This window comes from Perca flavescens, chromosome 8, assembly GCF_004354835.1.
Source record: "Perca flavescens isolate YP-PL-M2 chromosome 8, PFLA_1.0, whole genome shotgun sequence".
In the NCBI taxonomy this organism is placed as follows: domain Eukaryota; kingdom Metazoa; phylum Chordata; class Actinopteri; order Perciformes; family Percidae; genus Perca; species Perca flavescens.
The window spans coordinates 37,922,304-37,944,400 of record NC_041338.1 but is presented as its reverse complement, the minus strand read 5'-3'; the positions used below and the strand labels follow the sequence as shown (position 1 = coordinate 37,944,400).

At 43.5% G+C, this 22,097-nt stretch overlaps 2 protein-coding genes across 2 annotated transcripts in view; both read left to right on the top strand.

The window, feature by feature from the left end:
• The window catches only part of LOC114560402 (activating molecule in BECN1-regulated autophagy protein 1), a 43,452-nt gene extending 26,344 nt beyond the window's left edge, over nucleotides 1-17,108 (top strand). The window contains exons 11-19 of the mRNA XM_028585750.1: nucleotides 705-785; nucleotides 3,239-3,339; nucleotides 4,394-4,504; nucleotides 5,749-5,937; nucleotides 8,655-8,809; nucleotides 9,587-9,726; nucleotides 11,100-11,204; nucleotides 14,341-14,528; nucleotides 16,890-17,108. Coding sequence (XP_028441551.1) covers nucleotides 705-785; nucleotides 3,239-3,339; nucleotides 4,394-4,504; nucleotides 5,749-5,937; nucleotides 8,655-8,809; nucleotides 9,587-9,726; nucleotides 11,100-11,204; nucleotides 14,341-14,528; nucleotides 16,890-17,029 — 1,210 coding nt within the window. The 3' untranslated portion in view covers nucleotides 17,030-17,108. The remainder of the gene's footprint in view (nucleotides 1-704; nucleotides 786-3,238; nucleotides 3,340-4,393; nucleotides 4,505-5,748; nucleotides 5,938-8,654; nucleotides 8,810-9,586; nucleotides 9,727-11,099; nucleotides 11,205-14,340; nucleotides 14,529-16,889) is intronic.
• LOC114560132 (activating molecule in BECN1-regulated autophagy protein 1-like) lies at nucleotides 16,731-18,957 on the top strand. Its single transcript, XM_028585283.1, has 2 exons — nucleotides 16,731-17,009; nucleotides 18,401-18,957. The coding sequence occupies exon 2, from the start codon at nucleotides 18,475-18,477 to the stop codon at nucleotides 18,955-18,957; it is 483 nt and encodes a 160-aa protein (XP_028441084.1). The 5' UTR covers nucleotides 16,731-17,009; nucleotides 18,401-18,474.
• Nucleotides 18,958-22,097: the final 3,140 nt, after the last annotated feature.

Genomic DNA, 22,097 nt, shown 5'->3' with positions numbered 1-22,097 from the left:
CTAATGCTAACGCTAATGCTAACGTTAGCATGCTACCTCGTTCTCAATAGCAAAGCATTGCTACAACACACACAAGTTTACCATAATCTCCAAAAGAATTACTTCCATGTGCTCCCTCATTTAGAGGAAGTGTCCCAGCTGATCCTGCCTTGTAACTGACCAAAGTTGGAGAAACAGCCTTTCTTTTTTAACTGTCTCTAGAGTTAGCTAGCTGCCATGCTCTACATCTGAGCTACTGCGCATGTGCGAGTGCAATCAAAGATGGTACAGAAGAAGAAAAGAGGTCTCACTCTGTAGCTAAAACAGAGATCAGGTGAAAAGAGGAGCTGCAGCAGTGAGAGAGAGCTGTGCAGTACAACAAAAATATGGTGTTTTTTGAAAATTAAACCATGTTCAACCTTAAAATACAGTTATGAACCTGAAAATGAGCATAATATGGGCGCTTTAAAATCTTTTCAGAAAAGAAAAAAGAAACACGTTTCGGTGAACTATATTAGTACAATATGAGATTGTATTCTGAATGAGCCGCCATTATGGTTGGTTGTAAAATCTGGGAGCATCATCATCATCTTAAACTAGCAAAGAAACTTGCGTCGGCTTCAAGAACAACGAAAAAATAATGGTTTTGTGGAGTTGTCACCTGTACTGTTTATGAGAGCAGTGTGTTCTTCTGTGTATCCTCACCGTTGTGTTTTCTTTCCCAGTGATACTGGAGACCGAGCGAGGCACAGGACTCCACGTAACGCCAGGATGTCTGCGCCCTCGCTCGGCCGCTTCGTCCCACGGTGAGTCCCCTCTACCGTCTCCCCTCCCAACTCTCTCCTCTCTCTGAACGCTGTCTACAACTACCCTTAGGAAACATGAACATGTGCTTTATGTGGTTTCAGTTTTACATTTTGATGTGTGCAGAAGTTAAACACAGACATGAGTTATCCTTTCCATTACGGCTGCTTGATTATGGAAAAAAATCATAATCACGATTATTTTAGTCAATATTGAAATCAGGATTATTCAGGGCCGGGTACCAAATTCAGTACTTTTACGCACCGACCGAATTGCCTGTAAAGTATCGAAAAATGCCTCTTAATTCAGTACCTAAGTTGTAAATCTTATCAGCGTCAGGGAGCCAATCAGCATGCAGCATGCTTCTACCAACAGGGCTCGACATTAACCTTTTGAGGCACTTGTCCTTTGGACAAGTACATTTACGTTTCTCTTGTCCATGCACAAAAGTCACTTGTCTGGGTAAAGATTCATCATTTTAAAATTATTTTTATTTTTGCCGATGCAGAATTTGAACAAACCGTTGAAAGCTGGTTTGAAAGAGGCTGATTTACCGAGGGATCCTTTAAAAGGTGTAGCTACTTCACAGTGGGATATTAGCTGATATTTAACTACGTAACCAATACAAATGCTGCTGATGCTTGCTAGGTACACAGCTGCCGACGCTAGCTACCTGACGTCACTTACTTGACCCCCGCATACGCCGCAGAACATTACTCCTTCTTCATAACACAACCAGTCGAAATTCATCGCTCCAGCTGTTCACAAATGTTCTTTCCCTTTTCATCTCGTATGGTGCTGTTGTTGTAAGGTTAAATGCTTTCCCTGGCACTTGGCCGGGCTGCGGAGCCTGAAGAAACATCACTCTCCTCTCCAGTCTCCACCACTGTTGTTCTGAGGCAGGTCAACATGTATGTTTAGACTGCGGGTGATTATTACTTAGACCGACTCCTGATTGACCAATCAAAGCATTCTGAGTTGGATGCTGGTTCAACAGATTGTGGGGGGGAAAAAATGTATTTGTTTCAAATCGGTAACAGTGTTTCCTTTAGGATTTCTTTTTAGCAGTAGGGGCAGGTCCGAACACCCCCACCTTTTTCTGCCGAGTATCTGCACTATTCTCTGACATGCACTCTAATAATGCAGCCCTATTTCTGATACCGTGGGGGGCAGAAATGTTGCCGTGGGGGGCCACCACGGTCAACTCAACATAGAGGAAACACTGGGTAAAATAGACGTAATGAGTGGCACATAACGTGAAGTAACATGGCATTTTATTTTGAGTTTTAACTTGTCCATTGGGGCAGGTACATTTCTCTTCCACTTGCCCTACAAAAAAATCCACTTGTCCCGGACAAGCCTTAGGGCGTTTTCACACATACCTTGTTTGGTCCGGACTTTCGGACTTTTTAGTTTGATCCGAACCAAAATTACAGGTGTGAAACCTCCCCCGGACCGCGGTCCGGATCAAAAGACCAAATTGTGGTCCGATAAAAAGAGGGGGTCTCGGTCTGGACCAAACTGAACCATGGTCCGGTTCGTTTATAGTGTGAAAGCATTTTTTGGATGGTTCGGACTTTTGGACCAAATACAAGAAGCTCTGGCAGACTCTCCTTGTGTTACAAGACCGGGGAAGCTCCTTTAAGGTGCTTAGTGAGAGAGAGTGACGGTGAATGGGTTCAGAGAAGACAGCTGTCGGCCATCAGAGCAGACAATACATCAGCAGTTTACTTGTTAAGTGGTAAATGTACAGCGTAGGTTTCAGTTTGTCTCTGAATAAATGCTCCAGAAAGAAAGTTCCTGTGTCTTGCTTCTCAACATCACAACAAAACAAAAAGGGCCGCGGCAGTAGGGGGAGAGTAGCAGTCAGTTGGAAAAACTCCGACACAGAGAGAGGATATGAGAGGACGAGGAAGCCCTTCAACAAACCAATCAGTTAGAAGTATCTGGAGACGTAGCTCACGTATGTGATGACGGCAGGACGTAGGTTTGTTACGTATAGATCTTTAGTGCGCTTGCAAAACTTCAGTGCGAAACCACAACTTACCGGATCAAATGTAGACAATGTAACAAAAACATGAACCTTGGTCCGGACCTTGGTTCGGACTTTCATGTGTGAAAACGCCCTTAATGTCGAACCCTGACCAAGATCTAATAATGCCTGTGATTGGCTGTCTAACATTACACGTCACAGAGGCAGGCAGAAAAAACACCTTCACCTAACATGACTTTTCTCTTCAGACTTTTCAGTTCATCAATTCACTTTCATTCAAACAAAGTAGAAGTTAACCTTTAACACTTATTGTGGAAATATTCCTTGATTACTCTGTTTTTGTGATCGTCAGGAGGAAGCAAACTCGCGTATCGTAATCGAGATTTAAAATTTTGATTCATTGCACAGCCGTAGCTTCCAGTCCAGGTTTGGTTTTAAATGTTGTGTCCTGTCGTCCTCCAGACGGTTCCTCCTCCCGGAGTACCTGCCCTACGCCGGGATCTTCCACGAACGAGGGCAGCCCGGCCTCGCCACACACTCCTCCGTCAACAGAGTGCTCGCTGGTAAACACACACACAGGGACAGACACACACACACAGAGATATATATATATATATATATATATATATATATATATATATATATATATATATATATATATATACATATATATACATACATACATACATACATACATACATACATACATACATACATACATACACATACATACACATACATACATACATACACACACACATACACATACACACACACACACACACACACACACACACAGAGACACACACATAGACACACAGACCCATGCACGCAAGCACACAGACACACGGAGACATGCACAAACACACACACACGCACATACACACACACAGAGACACACACGCACGCACATACACACACACAGAGACACACACTCACACAGAGACTCACAGACCCATGCACGCAAGGACAGACGCACAGACACAGAAACACACACGCACAGACACACACACACACACACACACACACGGAGACATGCACACACACACGGAGACATGCACAAACACACACATGCACACACACACACACACACACACACACACACACACACAGACAAACACACACACACACACACGGAGACATGCACAAACACACACATGCACGCACATACACACACACACACACACACACACAGACACACACATACAGAGACACACAGACAAACACACACACGCACAGAGACACACAGACAAACACACACACACAGAGACACACACACTCGCACAGACACACGCACACACACACACACACACACACACAGAGAGATGCACGCACAGACAGACAGACAAAAAGACACACGCACAGACACAGAAACACACACACGGAGACATGCACAGACACACACACACACACACAGAGACACACACACACGGAGACATGCACGCACATACACAGACACACACAGACAAACACACACACAGAGACACACAGACAAACACACACACACAGAGACACACAGACAAACACACACACACACATAGACACACACACACACACACACACACACACACACTCCTCTGTATTTACCATTGACGGTGTTCTACTTTTGTGTTCCAGGGGCATCGATCGGGGACGGCCAGTCTGCGGTTGCCAGCAACATCGCTAACACCACGTACCGTCTGCAGTGGTGGGACTTCACCAAGTTTGACCTGCCGGAGATCAGCAACGGTACGACAGCTCCTCCTTAAAGGAACACGCCGACTTATTGGGAATTTATCTTATTCACTGTAACCCCCAGAGTTAGACAAGTCCATACATACCCTTCTCATCTCCACGCATGCTGTAAGGCTGTCTGACAGCTCCAGCATTAGCTTAGCTTAGCACAGATCCTGCAGGTAACTGGTTCCAGTAATCCTACTGCTCCCAATAAGTGACAAAATAACTCCAACATGTTCCTATTTACATGTTGTGATTTGTAGAGTCACAGCGTGTACAAAAAACAACGTAACATGAGACACAGCCATCTTCACCGTAAACAAACCAGGAACTATATTCTCAGGTGGAAGAATATAGTACTTGGGCGGAGTGATATGCTCTCAGCAAGCCTGTCTGAGAATATAGTTCCCGGTTTGTTTACTGTTAGAAGATGGCTGTGTCTCATGTTACGTTGTTTTTTGTACACGCTGTGACTCTATAAATCACGACATGTAAATAGGAACATGTTGGAGTTATTTTGTCACTTTTGTCACAATTGTGATCAGTAGGCTAGTTGGAACCAGTTACCTGCAGGATCTGTGCTAGGCTAAGCTAATGCTGGAGGGGGCCAGACAGCCGTTACAGCACGCACGGAGATGAGAAGGGTATGTATGGACTAGTCTAACTCTGGGGGTTACAGTGAATAAGATAAAGTCCCAATAAGAGATGAGAAGGGTATGTATGGACTAGTCTAACTCTGGGGGTTACAGTGAATAAGATAAAGTCCCAATAAGAGATGAGAAGGGTATGTATGGACTAGTCTAACTCTGGGGGTTACAGTGAATAAGATAAAGTCCCAATAAGAGATGAGAAGGGTATGTATGGACTAGTCTAACTCTGGGGGTTACAGTGAATAAGATAAAGTCCCAATAAGAGATGAGAAGGGTATGTATGGACTAGTCTAACTCTGGGGGTTACAGTGAATAAGATAAAGTCCCAATAAGAGATGAGAAGGGTATGTATGGACTAGTCTAACTCTGGGGGTTACAGTGAATAAGATAAAGTCCCAATAAGTCGGCGTGTTCCTTTGAAGCCGAGACACACCAACCAGACGGCCGATTGTTGGCCCCGTGTGTCCCGGCCCTTACACGTCGCTGCTGTTGGCTTCTCCGATGGCGAGCTGCTGTTCTAGAGGCGTAGCGAGAATAAGAAGGTTGGTAAAATGCTGAAGAGAGACATCGGTCTGATCCGTGTGTGTGTGTGTGTCTGCTCTCCAGCCTCAGTCAACGTCCTGGTGCCAAACTGTAAAATCTACAATGACGCCAGTTGTGACATCTCTGCAGACGGTCAGCTGTTGGCCGTCTTCATTCCCAGCAGCCAGCGGGGGTTTCCAGACGAGGGCATCCTGGCCATCTACTCTCTGGCTCCCCACAACCTGGGAGAGATGCTCTACACCAAGAGATTCGGTACACTTTCACCCAACAACCACTGGGAATTAGGGTTGGGCATCGTTTGGATATTAACTAGGGTTGGGCATCGTTTGGATATTAACGATTCTGATTCAAATCCCGATTCTTCCTTTCTATTCCGGTTCTCATCGATTCTTGATTCTGATTCTTTGAGTGTTGGAGTTGAAACGGGTAGGGCTGCCACCTCTTAGTCGATTAGTCGACTAATCGGTCGTTTTGGTCTTAGTCGACTAAGATTTCTTTAGTCGACTAGTCATTTTTTATGCTTATTCATGCTTAATTACTTATTTCCAAGAAACTTCTGAGCACATTTATGGTAAACACAAGATTTAAAGTGGTGCTTTTGCAGGATTAATTGTGCAGAAACTCAGTTTTACAGATGGTTAATTAACTACATTTATATTGTGCTTTTCTAGTCTTAACCACCTCTCAAAGCGCACAGCTCTGTCAATTAAATCAACTAATCGATTAGTCGATAAAATCCTATAAGTGTTAGTCGACTAAGAATATCTTTAGTCGAGGACAGCCCTAGAAACGGGTCACATGCTTATTTCACAAATAAGAGGAAAGTTTTATTTTTGATTCAGTGGTGGGTTGCAGTTTGACGGGGCTTTTAGCACTAGTGCTCCATGGCTGCAACACAACAAGCGCCTGGCCGCTACGGAAACCAAAACTCGTGCATGTTAAAAAGGAAATCCAAGACATATTGTGGATATTTAAAATATCTTCCAGTTCCAGTGTTAAATATTCTTTTAGAAATAAAAGTTTATTGATCTTTGAAAAGGTGTACCTGCATTATTATGCCATTATCATTATATTAGATGAAAATGGTCTCAGAACGACAATATTATTGTTTATCGCAATCATAGGAAAAGCATCTTTTGGAAATTGATGTCAAAGCCTTAATTAAAAAAATTAGGAAAAATCCAACCTTTAAGGGCACCAATTTTCTTATTGAATAAATAATGTATCGTAAATAAATAAATGTTCTTCCTTAAAATACAGGGAGCATAAGTCAGTCCACCCCTATGTTAGATTCCCATAGAGGGGGTACTTTCAGTTAGCCTAATAGCTGGTTTGATTTGCATTGAGAGATGATCTTATGGAAAGTACCCCATGCCAACCTCCTAATTCCGGGACAATTTATCGTCCTGAAATTTTTTACCGTGACAGGCCTACTTACAGGACTAATGTTCAGCAGCAGTCAGAGTCTACTAAAAGTTCTGTTGTTGCCGCTGACAGACTCCGATTATTATTCTAAGTGTCTGACAACATTATGGGATGGATCCCTACAGAGATAGACCTTTTAAAGAGTAAGATCCTTTAAGTTTAAAATGAAACCACCCCTGAAATCACCATCACCAAACTCCACCAGACTCCATGTAAATAATCAGGACTTTTAGCGTGTATAGAGCCAGTATATCTCCACCAGACTCCATGTAAATAATCAGGACTTTTAGCGTGTATAGAGCCAGCATATTTCCACCAGACTCGATGTAAATAATCAGGACTTTTATCATCGTAAAACACACTTCATTATAAAACTACCAAATGCCATCTCGGTTCATCTTTCCACTGTTCCAACAATCACTACTCTGGTTTGGTTGAAATAAACCCATAATTTACCCATTTACATAGAGATACAGTACAGGCCAAAAGTTTGGACTCACCTTCTCATTCAATGTGTTTCCTTTTTATTTTCATGTCTATTTACATTGTAGATTCTCACTGAAGGCATCAAAACTATGAATGAACACATATGGAATTATGTACTTAACAAAAAAGTGTGAAATAACTGAAAACATGTCTTATATTTTAGATTCAAAGTAGCCACCCTTTGCTTTTTTATTAATAAGGGAAATAATTCCACTAATGAACCCTGACAAAGCACACCTGTGAAGGTAAAACCATTTCAGGTGACTACCTCATGAAGCTCATTGAGAGAACACCAAGGGTTTGCAGAGTTATCAAAAAAGCAAAGGGTGGCTGCTTTGAAGAATCTAAAATATAAGACATGTTTTCAGTTATTTCACACTTTTTTGTTAAGTACATAATTCCATATGTGTTCATTCATAGTTTTGATGCCTGCAGTGAGAATCTACAATGTAAATAGTCATGAAAATAAAGAAACACATTGAATGAGAAGGTGTGTCCAAACTTTTGGCCTGTACTGTACACCACAACCCTAACCCTTAATTCACCCATTTACATGTGGAAATATGCTGGCTCTATAAACGCTAAAAGTCCTGATTATTTACATAGTCTGGTGGAGATATGCTGGCTCTATACACACTAAAAGTCCTTATTATTTACATGGAGTCTGGTGGATATATGCTGGCTCTATACACACTAAAAGTCCTTATTATTTACATGGAGTCTGGTGGAGATATGCTGGCTCTATAAACGCTAAAAGTCCTGATTATTTACATGGAGTCTGGTGGAGATATGCTGGCTCTATACACGCTAAAAGTCCTGATTATTTACATAGTCTGGTGGAGATATGCTGGCTCTTTAAATGCTAAAAGTCCTTATTATTTACATGAAGTCTGGTGGAGATATGCAGATCTGATGCACACTAAAAGTCCTGATTATTTACATGGAGTTTGGTGATGGTGATTTTGGGACACACAAACACACACACACAAATTATTCCAATAATGTGTGTTCCCAGTCAGATTGTAGTGATGAAAGGGTTTATGTTTCTCCTCCGGCAGGTCCGAATGCTATCTCCGTTAGCTTGTCTCCAATGGGCTGCTACGTGATGGTCGGCCTGGCCTCCCGCAGGATCCTGCTGCATCCCACCACCGACCACATGGTGGCGCAAGTCTTCCGCCTGCAGCAGCCCCACGGAGGAGAGACCTCCATCAGGGTGAGACGCACTGACTGTTTATCACACACCGGGTTCAACAATACAGATCTGATGCTGTTTAGTGTGTGTGTGTGTGTGTGTGTGTGTGTGTCTCTCTCTCCCCTCTCTCTCTCTCTGTGTGTGCGCTAATATGCATGTGTGTGTGTGAGCGTGTGTCTCTTTCTGTGTGTGTGCTAATATGCCTGTGTGTGTGTGTGTGTGTGTGTGTGTGTGTGTGTGTGTGTGTGTGTGTCTCTTTCTGTGTGTGTGCTAATATGCCTGTGTGTGTGTGTGTTTGTGTGTGTGTGTGTCTCTCTCTGTGTGTGAGCGGGTGTCTCTTTCTGTGTGTGTGCTAATATGCCTGTGTGTGTGTGTGTGTGTGAGCGTGTGTCTCTTTCTGTGTGTGTGCTAATATGCCTGTGTGTGTGTGTGTGTGTGTGTGTGTGTGTGTGAGCGTGTGTCTCTTTCTGTGTGTGTGCTAATATGCCTGTATGTGTGTGTGTGTGTGTGTGTGTGTGTGAGCGTGTGTCTCTTTCTGTGTGTGTGCTAATATGCCTGTGTGTGTGTGTGTGTGTGTGTGTGTGTGAGTGTGTGTGTGTGTGTGTGTGTGTGTGTCTCTCTCTGTGTGAGTGTGTCTCTTTCTGTGTGTGTGCTAATATGCCTGTGTGTGTGTGTGTGTGTGAGCGTGTGTCTCTCTCTGTGTGTGTGTGCTAATCTGCCGGTTTGTGTGGAATTTGCCTGTGTGTGTGTGTGTGTGTGTGTGTGTGTGTGTGTTGCTAATCTGCCGGTGTGTTTCAGATGGTGTTTAACGTGGTTTACCCGATGGCTCCAGACCAGCGGCGCCACGTCAGCATTAACTCTGCTCGCTGGCTGCCGGATCCGGGGATGGGTCTGGCGTACGGAACCAACAAGGGAGACCTGGTCATCTGCCGGCCTGTGTGAGTCTGACAGCCAACACACATCTTAATACATGCTTAATAATGCTCCGGTCTGCAGCGTTCCCAAAGCTGCCAGTTCACACCAATGCGACGAGAGGGTGTATCATCTCTGACTTTTATGTAAAACTGGTAAACGCTGCCTTGGTCAAAGTTGGAAGGAGTAATACAGTTTATACAGTCTGTGGTTCAGACTCCGTGTTATCCTATTGTCCTATTTTGATCCTCCTAAGCAGACAACGCAACGTGATTGGTTGGTGTCTTTATTCGTGGTAAAATCCACTTTGTTTCAGAAAAGAATTACGTTACTTTATCACCGCGTAAGATTCACGCTCTGTCTCAAAGTACTCGAAACAAAATCGACAGTTCGGAATAACTTATTGCCGTGTGACGTAATCACAAACACACAAACTTGAGGAGTAATTTCCTTCTTACAGATGCTTGATAGAGCTTAGATCGGGCTCAAAACCTCAAGCCCTACCCGAGCCGGTGCACGGTGTGTCTGAGCCCGGCCCGGCCCGACACATTAACTGCAATTATGAGCCCGAGCCTGATTTTATACTCGACAATGTTTTAATACGTGGGCTGCAGCAACATAACCAAAGCCCTGGAACCATATAGGAGACTTTCTGGTCTCCATCACCTAATTAATACTGTCCTCCTCCACGGTCTGCATGCTGACACACTGGCCACTCGACCTAGAGCTACAGGAGAAGCTGGAGAGACATAGCTTCCTCCCCACCCAATTAGGCTAATAAAGTAATGATGAAAAAAAACACAAATGCTTGATCAAGGGCACGGCCCGGCCCGAGGATAGTGGCGGGAAATATCGGTCGGGCTCGGGCTCAGGAAGAGAATCTAAACTCTAATGCTTGATAAACATGGGCCGTGTTGTCCTTTGTTTCTCTGTTTAGCAGAGTTATTAATAACCTAATTAGATTGAGTCACTTTGTGCATCCTCTCCTGGATGGTCTTGCACACTAAGTGAAAGAAAAAGTGGTGCGGCTGACCAAGAATGGACACAGATGTCCTCCAGGTTGTTTGGGTTTCCCTTCCTACTCCTCCACACCGAGAGCGTAACGACGTGATTATCCTGATGCTCTCGATGTGAACAGGAAGCCCGTTAACTGGAGAGGATCAATTAGTGCCGCTAACGAGGTCGCAGTCGGACAGATTCCACGAAGACGTCCCGCCTCTGCTTTTAGGTTTCCTGAAAGGAAGTCAATTAACGTGTGTGTGTGTGTGTGTGTGTGTGTGTGTGTGTGTGTGTGTGTGTGTGTGTGTGTGTGTGTGTGTGTGTGTGTGTGTGTGTGTGTGTGTGTGTGTGTGTGTGTGTGTGTGTGTGTGTGTGTGTGTGTGTGTGTGTGTGTGTGTAGGTTCTACCGAAGCGACGGTGAGAGTCCAGCCGAGTCGAGCAGCGAGCCGTTGTTCTCCGTTAACAACAGTGGAACCAGCCGCACTCGAGGTTCTGACAGACCGGGGTGAGAACGGGACAACTCTAAACAATAATCTTATTATTATTAGGGCTGAGTTCGGATAATTGATTTTCAAATATTCAACGTTTTTCGTCTGCACGAAATTTTCAGGAAAGAAGGCGAATATTCTGACTTTTTTTTCCCTGAAAACATGTTTTTCTCTTACACAACTTACCGTGGTGCTCATAAGTGTACGAACCCATGCTAAAGTTGACTAAAAAGAGGAATAAAACATCTTTTGGAAATTGATTTTAAAGCCTTAATTAAAAAAAATTAGGAAAAATCCAACTTTTAATGGCACCAATTTTCTTAGTGAATGAATAATGTATCGTAAATAAATAAATGTTCTTCCTTAAAATACAGGGAGCATAAGTCAGTCCACCCCTATGTTAGATTCCCATAGAGGGGGTACTTTCAGTTAGCCTAATAGCTGGTTTGATTTGCATTGAGAGATGATCTTATGGAAAGTACCCCATGCCAACCTCCTAGGTATGGGGAAGGGTATGTGATGATGTGGGGGTATGGTGAAGGGTATGTGGTGATGTGGGGGTATGGTGAAGGGTATGTGGTGATGTGGGGGTATGGTGAAGGGTATGTGGTGATGTGGGGGTATGGTGAAGGGTATGTGGTGATGTGGGGGTATGGTGAAGGGTATGTGATGATGTGGGGGTATGGTGAAGGGTATGTGGTGATGTGGGGGTATGGTGAAGGGTATGTGGTGATGTGGGGGTATGGTGAAGGGTATGTGATGATGGGGGTATGGTGAAGGGTATGTGATGATGGGGGGTATGGTGAAGGGTATGTGATGATGTGGGGGTATGGTGAAGGGTATGTGATGATGTGGGGGTACGATGAAGGGTATGTGGTGATGTGGGGGGGGGGCTATTTTAATTCCAAAGGCCAAGGGAACTTTATCAGGATGCATAGTATCCTGGATCCATGAAATAACTGGCCTTTAAAAATAAACATCTGCCTGCCTCTATGGGAATTTAACATAGGAGTGGACTGACTTATGCTCCCTGTATTTTAAGGAAGAAAATGTATTTATTTACAAAACATTATTCATTCACAAAGAAAATTTGTGTCCTTTTTTAAAGGTTGGCTTTTTCCTCATTTTTTTCCAATACATTTTTTTTTTTTTTATTCATCTTTTTAGTCAACTTTAGCTTGGGTTCATAAACTTATGAGCCCCACTGTAATATAAGAGGAGGATTCTCAGTTAAAACTTTGTCTGAGTGATCTGATACAGATTAACAAAATCCAAAAATGGATGTTTTCATATCGGTCTTTTCCCCATGAATGGAGACTTTGGGGCTCAGTTCTTAATGTAAACATGCTTTTTGCTTGTTTCATTTACAGCGCTTGTTCTCTGAGAATCTCTTATATATCCGAGATAAACTAGGATTGGAAGTGACATTTCCCTGACCTCATTCATATCCAATCAGAAATATAATCAAATCTGGAGTCGACTGAGGAAATCACTGGCGCTACCCAGCCCTAATTATTATCAGATTTTTAGTTTCCACAGTTACAGATCATATAATTCTGTCACACAACAAAGTGTTTGTTGACATCCTGTTCTCCGCATTTCAACATTTGAGCCTGATTCGATTGTTTAACATTTTAAAACCTTAAAATGTATCTTCAGCAGAAGTCCATTTTAGTGTGAAAATGAACCCATTTTCTGACACGTGCTATGACTTTTAGATGATGTTGTCAAAAAGTTTTATTTAGTTCATAACAAGAGTTTAAAGAGAGATTTTCTGTTCAGATGTCAGACCTGCAGCTTTCTCTGTTGTTTTCACATCATCTTAACTTCTGTCTCCTCCTCCCATGGTGCATTTAAAGATTACTAGTACAGAGCACGTTGAAAATGTGCCTGTTGGTAACGGGCTGATTGGTTGGCCTCCGCTATTGCTCGTTGTAGAATTCTTCAAAACCAAATTGTACCCCAAAATTACTTATAGAAGCATCCCCAAATCACTTGAAACTAGGAATGCACCAAATCCAGGATTCTGATTGGGCTGAATATTGGGCTTTTTGGCGGGGTTGGGTTTCTGCCGAACCTTAGCATTTTTTTCCCAGCGAACCGAACCCTACGCTTGCGCGCTACGCTGGTCACCGTAACGACAGCGCCGTTGGTTACAGGAAGGTGTTTCAAGTCCAGCTGCATGTTCAATTAGCAACGCTGATTGGTCTGGTGGTGGCGAGGACCCTAAAATAGACACAACATGGCCGCTGTTACAATATTTCGTTGAAAAAAAAACATTGAAAAAAAAAAAAAAAAAAAAAGCCAGAAAAGGCCCCAAAATTTGTTGGAAAAAGTGACAAACTTCAGGGGAAAGAAAGCACCAAAAGAGTCTGCAAAAGTGACAAAAACTTCAGAAAAAGTGACTTAACATTGAAAAAGCTACAAATACTAGACTGGCCAAAATGTATTATGAACCTAAATTGATATGCGGGCCGGATCAAAATCTGCGAGGGGCCTGGTTTGGCCCGCGGGCCTTGAGTTGGACACCTGTGATATACATGTTACCAAAGGCACAAATATGGCTACAACCTAAAATATCTGGTACAACCTTAAAATACAATTATGAACCTGAAAATGAGCATAATATGGGCGCTTAAAATAAGTGTTGTGTGAGGAGGTTGCTTGGCAGTTATTGGTGTATAGAATAGTGTATTGAATTTGACTTGAATTAAAAATCAAAACTCATAAAACGATTCGTCATCATGGTTCGGTATGAGTTCGGTACAGTGGAGGGAAAAGCATGGTCCTTGTTACAGCGTGGGTTGTCTTGCTTTGCCAGACCTTCCTCCACAACGCATGGACTTTTCTGGCAAAAAAGCCTAAATGGTTTTATATATTTGTTAATTACAGAGGTTATTTTTGTTTCCCCTGATTGCCAACACTTGGGAGAACAATTTTGAAAAGTGTAAAATCTATGTTTTGTGGCATCCCTGCAGCATGCACGTCCTGAAATGATGTATGTAACTTGATAGTGTGATCACAGGGTTGAGGTTAAACCAATAAGCATTATTACACAAGGAGACGGGGCAAAGTTCAGGTTAACGAGGACCAATATTAGTTGTTGGTGCTGCACTAACTAATGAAATTATGGTTCTGTGATTCATCTTTTAGTCCAAATCGATCTGGCTGGAGACTGGACAGAGACATGGGTCTGATGAACGCGATTGGTCTTCAGCCCCGACATCCCGCCCCCTCGGTGACATCACAGGGAACCCAGACGCCAATCATCCAGCTGCAGAACGCCGAGACCCAAACGGAGAGGGAGCTGCCGGAGCCCAGCGCTGCGCAGCTGGCCCCAAGTACTGAAACGTTATAATGTCTCCGCTAAACGGACTCTTTAAAGGCACCGTTCACGTGATTAGAAATGGGCTCGTGTGTACGTTGGATTTCTTTCCTGTGAAACACTTTTTAAAGTATGTAAAAGAAATTTTAAAAAAAGGATAGAAAGTTAGAAATCACAACAACCACAAAAGAATACTACTCATTGATTAAGAAAAAAGTAATTATGCTCAAAGAAAGCAACCTTTTTTGTAGCGGATTTTATTTGACTATAAGACTTTGTTTAAAGGAGAATTCCGGCAATTTTTTACGTTTTAGTCTTGATAGCTATAAATGTACTATACGTGTACTTTTGATTGGAAAAAAACCCCGACCTGAATCGGTGCAGTCAACATGGAGTCGCTGCAGCTAGGTCTACGAGCTTCCACTCAGCTAAAACGGCAGTTGTCAGGGCAGGTTTTAGGGTGCCTTTGTGTCTCTTAACAGACATAAAATGCATGAATATGTCTGTGCAACATGAACCGGGCCCTTACGTGACAACAAGATGTGTTTTCAACTCAGAAATTGTTTAAAGTCACCTACCCTGTCTCAATCCTGCCGGTAGGTAGCTCGCCCTGTTAGCTGCAGAATTCTCTTTTTTAAGAGCTGTAAATTAACCTAATCTTCTGAAATGTTTGAACAATGCAACTGACATTTTGGTGTCTTATAAAGCCATAGAGGTTTGGGCACAGAAAATTCAAATCATATAAACAACACAGTGTAGATATCGGAGCCGGGACGATGTGCTTTTGGCTCGATTAGATTCTTTCTCCCGATAAATTGAAGTATTGGGATTCGATAGATAACTCGTACTTTAATAAAAAAGACTTCTAGAGACAACATATCACAAGACATTTCTAAAAATTAACATTTAACACTAAAAACACGTGTGTGTGTGACTGTGTGTGTGTGTGTGTGTGTGTGTGTGTGTGTGTGTGTGTGTGTGTGTGTGTGTGTGTGACTGTGTTTGTGTGTGTGTGACTGTGTGTGTGTGTCTGTTTTTCTAAGAAGAATGAACATCTGTCAGCCTGATGTTGATTTACTTTAAAGAAGAACATAACATGGATATTCTGCTTTTTCTGCTTTCGTTACCGTGCAGCGTTACCGTAGAAACATATTTAGGAGAATCACTGGTATAATATAATATCAACTCTTGGGAAAATGATCGACTTCATAGTCTCAAAATAAATCCGATACGTAAATGGATCGATTTCTTTCCCCACCCTTAGTTGAAAGTATCCCCTGATATCTTCAGACTTGATTTACGCCAAGGGCTCCTGCACACTGGCTGCGTGGCGTGAGCGTGTCTGCTGCGTGGCGTGTCTGTGTTTATTTGGGTTCCCATGGTAACAGGTCACAGCTTGCACACTGCCTGCGTGACGCGCACATCTCAGAAAACGCGTTTCCAGGCAACATAGAATAGGAAAAGATGTTTATATGTCGTTTAGACACGAATGCACATTAATAAATGACATGTTGATGTTTGAAAATCTCGAGGTTTTCATATAAGTGCAGATACAGTACAGGCCAAAAGTTTGGAAACACCTTCTCATTCAATGCGTTTCCTTTTTATTTTCATGACTATTTACATTGTAGATTCTCACTGAAGGCATCAAAACTATGAATGAACACATATGGAATTATGTACTTAACAAAAAAGTGTGAAATAACTGAAAACATGTCTTATATTTTAGATTCTTCAGAGTAGCCACCCTTTGCTTTTTTTGATAACTCTGCAAACCCTTGGTGTTCTCTCAATGAGCTTCATGAGGTAGTCACCTGAAATGGTTTTACCTTCACAGGTGTGCTTTGTCAGGGTTCATTAGTGGAATTATTTCCCTTATTAATAAAAAAAAGCAAAGGGTGGCTACTTTGAAGAATCTAAAATATAAGACATGTTTTCAGTTATTTCACACTTTTTTGTTAAGTACATAATTCCATATGTGTTCATTCATAGTTTTGATGCCTTCAGTGAGAATCTACAATGTAAATAGTCATGAAGATAAAGAAACACTTTGAATGAGAAGGTGTGTCCAAACATTTGGCCTGTACTGTATATGAATATAATTTTAATATATAGTTTTTTCTAATACTGCAATCCAGAAGGAAATATTCTGGAGCCTATTCTGCCGTCAATACTGCCGACGTTGTCTCTGCTGTAATCAGATCAGAATATATTCATGTTTATGGGAAACATCCGTGTGTCCAGACGAGGTTCACAGCAGCAGCGTCAGACACCTTTCTGGTGTGCAAAGACATAGAAAACGCCACGCAGCCGCCGCACAACAGAAACGCCACGCAGCCAGTGTGCAGGAGGCCTTACTCTTGTTTCCTCTCCCCAGATGTCCCTCCTGAGACTGCGTCTACGAGTGGATCGGCTCCGGGGCAGCCGGCGGCATCCCCCCAGGCCAGCAGCCAGGGCGAAGCTTCAGCGGAGCCCAACACATCCACAGCTGGCACGGGTACTGCTCAGCCACACTGAGGGGCTACAACCAGGCTTCAAAATTAACTTTTTTGTCTACCAGCCAAAATGGCTAGTGAATGTTCAGATATTACCAGCCACTCAATAGATTACCATTGGGGTTTTTTTTGGCTGGTGAGTGAAGCAAATCTACCAGCCACTTGCATATTTCACCAGCATTTGGCTGGTAGATGGTGCTAATTTTGAACCCTGGCTACAACACTTCTCTTTGATACTTTGCTGCGTCTGAAAATGTAAAACTACTCTTAGATGTGCGCATGTAGCTGAAACAAGTTGTGTTTTGGCTCGTGTGCCACCCGTGTGTTTTGGAGAGAGTGCGTCTTGATTTGATCTTATTCATTTCGTTTCCTCGTCGCCTCAGTTTCTTGTGTCGAGCCAGGCAGGCGATCGCACACAGGAAGGCCACAGAGCAGCTGGATACTTTACAAAATAAAACACATTTCAAAATAAAACACCCAGGTTTGTGGGGATTTGGGCTGTCTTGACTTCTTAGCTGGTCTACAGCAAGACACGCGATCAGGCACATAGAGAGAGAGAGAGAGAGAGAGAGAGAGAGAGAGAGAGAGAGAGAGAGAGAGAGACTGTCCTTTCCAACTTTTCTAAAACAACTGTTTAATGAGATCATGTGTTACTCCAATGCATTAAACCTGTTCTGTATAATAATTTATAAACCGTAATAAAACAGACACATCAAGATTGCGTAGGCTGGCGGTGTTTATTCCAATATTAGGTGTGTGTGTGTGTGTGTGTCTGTGTCTCTATGTGAGACTCTGTGTGTGTGTCTCTATGTGAGTCTGTCTGTGTGAGGCTGTGTGTGTTTCTATGGGAGTCTGTGTGTGTGTGTGTCTCTATGTGAGACTGTGTGTGTGTGTCTCTATGTGAGTCTGTCTGTGTGTGTGTGTGTCTGTGTCTGTGTCTGTGTGTCTGTGTGAGACTGTGTGTGTGTGTCTCTATGTGAGACTGTGTGTGTGTGTCTCTATGTGAGTCTGTGTGTGTGTGTGTGTGTGTGTGTGTGTGTGTGAGACTGTGTGTGTGTGTCTCTATGTGAGTCTGTGTGTGTGTGTGTGTGTCTCTATGTCTCTATGTGAGACTGTGTGTGTGTGTGTGTGTCTCTATGTGAGTCTGTGTGTGTGTGTGTGTGTGTGTGTCTCTATGTCTCTATGTGAGACTGTGTGTGTGTCTCTATGTCTCTATGTGAGACTGTGTGTGTGTCTCTATGTGAGTCTGTGTGTGTGTGTGTGTGTGTGTGTGTGTGTGTGTGTGTGTGTGTGTGTGTGTGTATGTATATCTGTTTGTATGAGTGTGTCTATGTGAGACTATGTGTGTGTATGTGATCCAGCGATTAACTGTGATTGGCTGTCGTTGGTGCAGGAGAGTCAGCGGGGGAGTCGGCCTCGGGGGAGGATGCTCTGGCTCGTATCCGGCGTCTGATTGCCGAGGGCGGCATGACGGCCGTGGTCCAGCGGGAGCAGAGCACCACGATGGCGTCGATGGGCGGCTTCGGCAACAACATCATTGTGAGCCACCGCATCCACCGCGGCTCGCAGACCGCCGCCGGGGCGTCCCGTTCGCCGCCGGCAGACCCCTCCTCCTCCTCCTCCACCTCCTCCTCCTCCTCTTCCTCGGCGCCCCTCCTCATCCCGCAGACGTCCAACCCGGCCGAGCAGCTCGCCATGTGGGGCCCGCGGGCGCCGCCGGGGCTCTCGCTCGCCGTGGACATGGACGACGTGTTCGATGGCGTGCGAACGGACGACGACGAAGACTCGTCTTCTCCCCCACGCCCCTCCTCTTCCTCCATGCTGCTGTCGTCCTCTTCCTCGGCCTCCTCCTCTTCCTCTCGGAGCCCACGCGGCGGCGGCGGTGGTGGCGGCGGGGGGGGGGGGGCGGGCGTCTCCAACGGTTACCCTGGCGACCCATACAGCAGGTAGTTCACCTTTTTTGGGCCCGGAGAAGCCGAGCGTTTCAGCGAAATAAGGGCGCTCCTCAAAGCCTTAACTCGCAGAGAAACAGGTGCTGCTTTGGACTCTGCACGGGGTTTCTCGCCCGCATAAGAAGGGGCGCAACCCCCCCTCACCCCCAACTCCCCCCACCACCCCCACAACCAACCCCGTGAAATCACGAATCTCTCTATGACCACGCCAAAACCCGCCCTACGAAGTAGCTCGATTGGTTGGGGTTAGGCATTTCACCTCGAGTGGTTAAGGTTAGGGTTAGGAGTAGGTCTGTCCTCGACTAAAGAACTTCTTAGTCCACTAACACTTTTAGGATTTAGTCGACTAATCGATTAGTTGATTTAATTGACAGAGCTGTGAGCTTTGAGAGGTGGTTAAGACTAGAAAAGCACAATATAAATGTAGTTAATTAACCATCTGTAAAACTGAGTTTCTCCACAATTAATCCTGCAAAAGCACCACTTTAAATCTTGTGTTTACCATAAATGTGCTCACAAGTTTCTTGGAAATTTAATTAAGCATGAATAAGCATAAAAAATGACTAATCGACTAAAGAAATCTTAGTCGACTAAGACCAAAACGACCGATTAGTCGACTAATCGACTAAGAGGTGGCAGTCCTAGTTAGGGGGTTAGGGGGTAAAGGCTAGAGTTAGAGGGTAAAGGTTAGGGTTAGAGGGTAAAGGTTAGGGTTAGGGGGTAAAGGTTAGAGGGTAAAGGTTAGGGTTAGAGGGTAAAGGTTAGGGTTAGAGGGTAAAGGTTAGGGTTAGAGGGTAAAGGTTAGGGTTAGGGGGTAAAGGTTAGAGGGTAAAGGTTAGGGTTAGAGGGTAAAGGTTAGGGTTAGGGGGTAAAGGCTAGAGTTAGAGGGTAAAGGTTAGGGTTAGAGGGTAAAGGTTAGGGTTAGGGGGTAAAGGCTAGGGTTAGGGGGTAAAGGCTAGAGTTAGAGGGTAAAGGTTAGGGTTAGAGGGTAAAGGTTAGGGTTAGAGGGTAAAGGTTAGGGTTAGAGGGTAAAGGTTAGGGTTAGGGGGTAAAGGTTTAGGGGTAAAGGTTAGGGTTAGAGGGTAAAGGTTAGGGTTAGGGGTAAAGGTTAGGGTTAGAGGGTAAAGGTTAGGGTTAGAGGGTAAAGGTTAGGGTTAGAGGGTAAAGGTTAGGGTTAGAGGGTAAAGGTTAGGGTTAGGGGGTAAAGGCTAGGGTTAGGGGGTAAAGGTTAGAGGGTAAAGGTTAGGGTTAGGGGGTAAAGGCTAGGGTTAGGAGGTAAAGGTTAGGGTTAGGGGGTAAAGGCTAGGGTTAGAGGGTAAAGGTTAGGGTTAGGGGGTAAAGGTTAGGGTTAGGGGGTTGGTCAGGGCAGTTTTTTTTCAACCTTTTTTGAGCCACAGCTTCTTTTCTTTTCTTTACATTCAAAAAAATTCAAAATGTTACAAAATGACACATCGTAGCCTGATAAGATCATAATCTGCATTTTTCCTTTTTAAAAATGTATCCATCTGCTGTTGCAGGCTCACATCGATGATCTCGGCCCTACTGCTTACATCCTGTCACTGCGGGATGCGCGCGCAAAAGTAGTGGCAGTGATTCTATTGTCTTAAATCAACAAGATCGTTATTGGGCTATACTGCCACTAAGGCTGCTCCCTCTTAGTCGATTAGTCGACCAATCGGTCGTTTTGGTCTTAGTCAACTAAGATTTCTTTAGTCCATTAGTCATGTTTTATGCTTTTTTCATGCTGAATGACTTATTTCCAAGAAATGTACGAGCACATCTCTGGTAAACACAAGAATTAAAGTGGTGCTTCTGCATGACTCTTTGCGGAGAAACTCAGATTTACAGATCTGTCGATTAAATCAACTAATCGATTAGTCGGTACGATTGAATGAGTGTTAGTCGACTAAGAATTTCTTCGATCGAGCACAGCCCTAACTGCCACCTACTGATACAGAATAGTATTTAATTTCTCTGCCAGTCATCATATTGCAGGCACAGATACGCAACAATTGCACATTATTTGCAGTAACTCAATAAAAAAAATTGGGCCAAATAAGTAAAATCGGTTAAGCACTAGTGTGCCACGGCACAGTGGTTGAAAATCACAGTCAAGGGATAGGACCTGTGCATGTAAGCATGGACGGCTGGCCAATAGTAGTGTGTAAACGCTAAAGAAAGGGCGGGTCTTGGAGTGGCCATAGTGGGAATATCGCAACTCCCCTCCCCCCACACACACACACCCTCCTCTCTCTTTGGCGTGCACTTCCTCTGCACTTATAAAAACTGGACTGAAGCTGAAGCGTGATCATTCCTCGGCAGAAAGAGTTCTACTTGAACGGAGGCGCCGCAAGCTTTTGGCGCCATTGGCTCCTCTGTGCCCGAATCTCTAAAAAGTTTCAGCGTGACGGAAGACAAGGTTCCTGTTTATTTTATCAAAGTGCCATGTCCAAGGGAGGGAAGGGGGGGCTCATGCTACACACACAAACACACACATTTAGCGTGCTGCGTTCGGTGCCATGTGTTGTTGAACTTTGATGTGAAATAGTGCGTGATTGAAGTGTTTAAAAAGTGAAATTCAGCACTACTGCATTAATTTGAAGCCTGTTTTTGTACCTTGTGTAATTATGATGTTTGAAAAAGAAGAAACGAACGACGGGAGGCGGGACTCTGGATCATGACTCGGCATAACTCTGCAACATGACTCAGCATAACTCTGCATCGTGACTCGGCATAACTCTGCATCATGACTCAGCATAACTCTGCATCATGACTCAGCATTAATCATCAAGACTGTATCATAGTAATCCAGTGATAGTTGTCTTTTTTTATATATATATTTTACTTTTTCTTAAAATATTCAGATTTTTTTTTGTCCCCTCAAAAAACTCACATTTTTTCAAAAAGAAAGATTTAAAAAAAAATAATTCTAAAATATTTAAACTTTTTATTTTTTTTCAAAATAAAATCAATTTTTTTTTTCTGTAAAAAATATTTGACTTTTATCCTGAAAATATCTTGACTCTGGATAATACATTTATAGTCAGATGTACAGATCTGACTTTTTTTCAAAAATGTTTAGATTTTTTTTTTCTATAAAAATTTGACTTTTTTTCCCTCAAAATATTAAAACTTTTG